Source organism: Onychostoma macrolepis, chromosome 08 (genome assembly GCF_012432095.1).
Source record: "Onychostoma macrolepis isolate SWU-2019 chromosome 08, ASM1243209v1, whole genome shotgun sequence".
NCBI lineage: Eukaryota > Metazoa > Chordata > Actinopteri > Cypriniformes > Cyprinidae > Onychostoma > Onychostoma macrolepis.
The window spans coordinates 2,092,479-2,098,478 of NC_081162.1; the positions used below are offsets into that span (position 1 = coordinate 2,092,479).

General features: G+C 40.0%; 1 protein-coding gene across 6 annotated transcripts in view; it reads left to right on the top strand.

Moving 5' to 3' along the window:
* The window catches only part of tmcc1a (transmembrane and coiled-coil domain family 1a), a 37,357-nt gene extending 32,183 nt beyond the window's left edge, over positions 1-5,174 (top strand). For 5 of the 6 annotated variants that reach the window (XM_058784997.1, XM_058784998.1, XM_058785002.1 and 2 more), the window contains 2 exons: positions 2,328-2,463; positions 3,432-5,174. In XM_058784997.1, the coding sequence (XP_058640980.1) occupies positions 2,328-2,463; positions 3,432-3,743 (448 nt within the window). In that variant the 3' untranslated portion in view covers positions 3,744-5,174. The remainder of the gene's footprint in view (positions 1-2,327; positions 2,464-3,431) is intronic. The other variant, XR_009272505.1, reaches the window with a different exon arrangement.
* The last annotated feature ends 826 nt before the right edge of the window (positions 5,175-6,000 follow it).

Consider the following 6,000-nt stretch of genomic DNA (forward strand, 5'->3'; position numbering starts at 1 on the left):
CTGAAATGGCAAACCCTTTAAAGCCAACCACAATCCTTAACACATCAGGCAAAACATCTCCAGCCAGATGTGGCTGCCTCCAAGTCAGTTAACATCCTTTTAAAAACGACCAATGAGACCAACTTATTGAGTTTCATGGATTTCTGTAACTTGTTCCATGTAGAGGGAGCAGAATACTTAAACGCTTTTTTTCCAAGCTCAGTTCTAACCTTTGGAACAGACAAAAGGGAAAAAATCCTGGGAACGAAGATTGTAAGTCCCAATATTATTTACACTGATGTAGGTCAGAAGATAGGATGGAAGTAGACCTAAGATAGCCTTATATATGAAGATATACCAGTGTTGAAGTCTCTGCGTTGCTAGAGAAGGCCATCCAACACGTTCATACAGTTCACAGTGGTCACCATAGTCCATTGTTTACCAGGAGCCAGAGCGCCTGACATCTTGGCAAATTTGATTCTGTGCTTATTTGATCTAATATTTTATAGGTGTTTTTTTTAAATGTTGTAGATTTAAGTAGCAAATGAGAATCGCTAAAATTAATGCACAAAGAAGACATTTGTCTCAAAAATTATGATTTTCAGTTTTGTTTAAGATAATTAAAGCAACAGTTTTTAAATAACGAAAGAATATGTAAAAGTATGGTATTTGGGGTAAAAAGTGCCCCTGCTGTTGGGGCGAAAGGCACACAGTAATTAACATGATAATTAATAGATGGCTGACTTTTCCATTTGTTGACATGACATGGTTAGATTCAGATGGTAAATATCATATATTATGTTGGGTGTCCATATTAGAGATAATCACCATGTTAAAATTAAACCATCATATTTAAAAACATGATATTAATCACATCATATAATAAAATATCATTTGTTGTTACTACTGTAAATATATATTCAATTATTATTGGATCTCCTTCAATACTTTCAGAATCTTTACTTATTAAAATGATTTTGTTTCATTCATGATTTTGTCTGTATTTTAAAATATATTTTTTATATTAACATATTTTAATGACAGTATATTTACTGAACAAAAAGTTAATAATTTTATTTTTCAAAACAAGCAGAAAATAGTACAAACTTTGCTAAAGTGATTGTTTTGAACAAGTATTATTTTAGCTGAAGTATTGTATCAATACTGTGTGCCCCGTGTGTGGGGTAAAAGCCAACCCCCCCCCCCTTATTTTCACACAAAATCTGTTGCTCCATTAATGTTCAACACAGCGTATATATTTTTTCTGCAATTATACATTTTAGGTGCAGTGAACAGCACATTTCTTCTTAAGGGGGCCTTTAGCCCCATTGTACCCTACTATATAGCAAATGTGATCTGTGTGATTATACAGCTCTAATCTGCTAAATGCAACTAAAAGCAATTACTATATCAAGATATTAGAAACATTAATATCATTATTTCATGTAAAGCTGGTCTGAAACAATGTGTATTGTGAAAAGCGCTACACAAATAGCTTTGACCTGAGTAAATCACGCACGGTCCATGTTAGTTATTCATCTAATATTTTGATGTAGCATTTTCCCTGCTCTTCGTGACTGTATCAGAAACAGATTTTTCGGTCGTGACCCTCCAGATTTGTGGGCTTAAAATAAGACTCCGACTAGGCTTTTTCCTCTTAAATGGTAAACGTTCGAGAAGGAGAGAGAGAATGTAAGTTCACAGAGAGAGAAATGAATGGACAAACATATTTCTGCCCTAAATGTCCAGACTGCGGTCAAGCATTTTTTCTGTTGGCTTGTAATAACGGAAGCCCAAAAATAGCTGAAAACCATGCTGTCAAACTAATGAATCAGTGAAGTTTTGCAGTAGTTAAAGGAATAGATCAAACTAAATGCATATATATATATTTTATACATCAGCTCTTTTAAGATTACATGTCAAATCTGGCCATTCTTGAATCTGAATATGGGATTTCAGAGCCTGTATCATATTTTTGTTGAGCATTACAGCTGTAATCACTAAGAATGGTTATTGTATGGAAAAGAGATTTTGTGACTGTTCTCAAGCTTTGTGCCTTTGGAATGGTGTGAGGAGGGGAAAAATGGCAGAACTCTTGTTTTCTTCCATTTAAGTGCATTTAAATTGAGTGTTAAAGCTGTTTAAAACTGATCCATTAGTCAACAGTTTGTGGTTTTGTCTCTGGACTCTTCTGACCAGTGAGGATGACATGTACATGAGTAAACACCAAAACATGCACAAGGTCTTGTTCGCTCACATAAACACACTCTCCTGCAGAATCACGCTTGTGTTTGTCTTTGACGCAGAGCACAGGAAGTGACTGTGTTTCCTTTGCTGTGTTTCTGTAGGTGTGAGCGCTTGGAGGAACAAGTCAACGATCTGACAGAGCTCCACCAGAACGAGATCCTGATCCTGAAACAAGAGCTGGCCAGCATGGAGGAGAAGATCGCGTACCAGTCCAACGAGAGGGCCCGAGACCTGCAGGTGTGTGTGTTTAATGTATGACCCACCACGATGGCCCCAGAAGTCAAATGGATACTAGCTAGACACTGCTTGACTTACACTAGCTAGTGGGTGTGAACTGCCACATAAATGTTTCTTCATCAGATTTAGAGAAATGTAGCATTGCATCAGTGTCTCAGCAATGGATGCTCTGCAGTGAATGGGTGCCGTCAGAATGAGAGTCTGATAAAAACATCACAATAATACACACCACTCCAGTCCATCAGTTAACATCTGGAGAAGACAAAAGCTGAAACACATCCAGCATTCAGATGCTTTTAACTAAAATACGATCCATAATCCATAATAACTCTTCCTCGAGTGAAAAAGTGTTCTGGTGTGAATCAGGAGAGAAATCTGCAGATCAAGCAGCGTTTACAAGACAAAACAGCTCTAAACACACATGTGGCTGGGGTTTGATGTGAGACACAACAGCAGATGCACTTTTTCACTGAAGGAAGAGTTATTATGGATTATGGACTTGGACTTGAATGCTGGATGTGTTCCAGCTTTTGTCTTCTCCAGATGTTAACTGATGGACTGGAGTGCTGTGTGTTATTGTGATGTTTTTATCAGCTGTTTGGACTCTCATTCTGACGGCACCCATTCACTGCAGAGCATCCATTGCTGAGACACATTTCTACAAACCTGATGAAGAAACACACTCATCCTGATCTGAGGTGGCTTGAGGATGAGGACATTTACAGCACATCTTAATTTTTTGGGGTAAACCATTCTTTCCTACTTTTGTCAGCAAGTCCAAAGCTTATTCAGTTTTTCTCCAAAATGAATAAATGTTATTGTCATCACACACAGTGTGAAGGTAAACAAAATGCCATATTAGAGTAATGCTACACTATTTTAGTGAATGAAATCATGAGATGTTGCACACATGCGGTCAGTGTGTGTGTTAGTGTGAGACTGACCTGCGGTGTGTGTGTGTGTGTCAGGAGGCCCTGGAGGCGTGTCAGACGCGCGTCTCTAAGATGGAGCTGCAGCAGCAGCAGCAGCAGGTGGTTCAGCTGGAGGGCCTGGAGAACGCCACGGCTCGCACCCTCATCGGCAAACTCATCAACGTGCTGCTGGCCCTCATGGCCGTGCTGCTGGTCTTCGTCTCCACCGTCGCCAACTGCGTGGTCCCGCTGATGAAGACGCGCAGCCGCTCCGTCTCCTCGCTGCTGGTCTTCCTGCTGCTGGCCGTGCTCTGGAGGAACTGGGACGCTTTCTCAGGACACACCTCTCGCCTCCTGCACGTGCCCTGATGAGCCATGGGAGAACTGCTGCTTTCAGACCATTTTGCACAGTGTTTCGAATGCCTTGGGTGCATTGCTCTTGAATGAGGTTAATATTAATATCATTTGTATTTCTAATATGATTTTAGTTGAATGTAGCGTTCTGCATTAGCTCACACAAAAATGAAAATTTTGTCATTTCCTCAGTGTTGTGAGTAAACACTCGTATGCTGGTGTCTCTTCTGTTGTACACAAAGGGAGACATTTCCAGCTCTTTTCATGCGGCTCTTTGTGTGCAATGATAGTGACTCAAAATGATGACGAACATTTGAATGAACAGAAACTGTGAACTGTGAACTGAAAAGAGCTGTTCTGTAACTACTCCTTCTGTGTCCAGTGAAAGAACAGCATCGTACGTGTAACAGATAATGAACGTGAATGTTTGGATGAAGCATTCGCTCTGAAGGAGGGTTTTACGTCTGAAGGAGGACTCAAGTCTCCTGCGTGGAACGGAGCGATGGACACAGCAGAGAACATCCTTCCTCTGCTTTCGTTACTCTTATTATTTTTAAGAAGTCAAAGGATGTTGGCTGTTTACTAGCATTATCTGATGTAAAACACTGTTTTAAATGAAGTATTAATTTATTGAATATTGCACCGCCTTACTGGACCTGTGACAGACAGCAGAGAAAGACACTGCTACTGCTTATTCATAATGTCTATAATATCAAAATACAGTATTTCTGATGTTGTGTTTGATATTATGATGGAGAGGGGTTTTTGGTGATAGTCTACTGTAGTGGTGGATCGGGACTGTTCTTATGAATTGAGACCGCTGTGTGTGTTTGATCATGAGCTCGACTCAAGCTGACCAAATCTACTCACCCCTCGACTCATGCGTCGTTCAGATTATTATGAATTATCACTCATCTAACTGTACAGTAATGTTTACTAGTTCTCAGTTGTGTAATGATCCTCAGGGGAAAGTCCTCTGCTGAAGCCGTATTACGCTGCCTGTGTGTGTGTGCGTGTGCGTGTGCGTGTGCGTGCCTGTTTTTCTATTCAGGTGGGGACTTAAACCTGAATACACACAGACTCATGGCGACTCGTGTGTCAAGCTAATAAATCACACAGAGTGAAGTTTTTTGAAAATCTGAAAATGCCTGTAGTCTCCTGTAAGGGGTAGGTTTAGGTGTAGGGTTGGTGTAGGACAATAGAATATACGGTCTGTACAGTAGAAGAAGCATTACGCCTATGGAGAGTCCCCACAAGGATAGCAAACCGTGTGTGTGTGTGTGTGTGTGTGTGAGTGTGTGTGAGTGTGTGTGTGTGTGTGTGAGAGTGTGTGTGTGTGAGTGTGTGAGTGTGTGAGTGTGTGAGTGTGTGAGTGAGAGATTTAAATCACTCTAGTGCCTTCACATCTCTTGATAACTTTTGTAATAAAGATCATTTCTGACTAGAGCTTTAGTGTGAAGGAGCTTCATTCTAATATACACAGAAATGTAACTTTAATTGCAATTTAACATGTTGTGTCAGTCTTCATTTCAGCAAACTGAAGAAAGTTTCAGAAAACATTAAATTATGAGAACACAAAACAGACATAGGGTTTTCCTTTTATTTTAACAGACATCTAGTTTATAAATGCATAGAATAAAAGTAGAACTCAATAGCTGAGAATAACTGTCAGGAAAAAAAAAGAAAAAATTATAAGTTTGTTGTATGATTATTTTGGCTTGTTAAAGACAAGAGGGACAAATGATCAATGCTTTTTAAAATGTAATTGTTTTATCTGATTATCTGTTGTCACATTTTTAAAACAATATAGATAAAAACGGGAACAATTAATTCCCATTCAAATAAAGATGTTTTCCAGAAAGCCTGTGAATAATAAATAGATGTTCATCGTTAGGACGGCATCAGATCCAGACCGTCGCCAGCGAAGGACCGTTTGTTATCTCCGTAGTCGTAGCGGATCTCTTCGCTGGTCTGAATGTCCCGAGTGGCCATGAAAAGTATGACCGGTTCATCCTCCACAAAGTCCAGTCTAGGATTGAGATTGTCGCGTTTGGCAGAGTGTTTAATTTGTCTGCCAAATGTAGTTTTGTTTGGATGGCAGTCGCAGTGCGCCTCATGAGCATCCAAACATGCCCTGTCCATTCTTGTTGGTAAAGAAAAACAAATGTCCAGCTTGTGCCTCGTTGTTCTGATGGATCTCCAGTCCCTTGTCCCTGGAGATCAGCCGGCTGTGGAAGTCACAGATCACCTCTCCGCAAGCAAACGGCCTGCT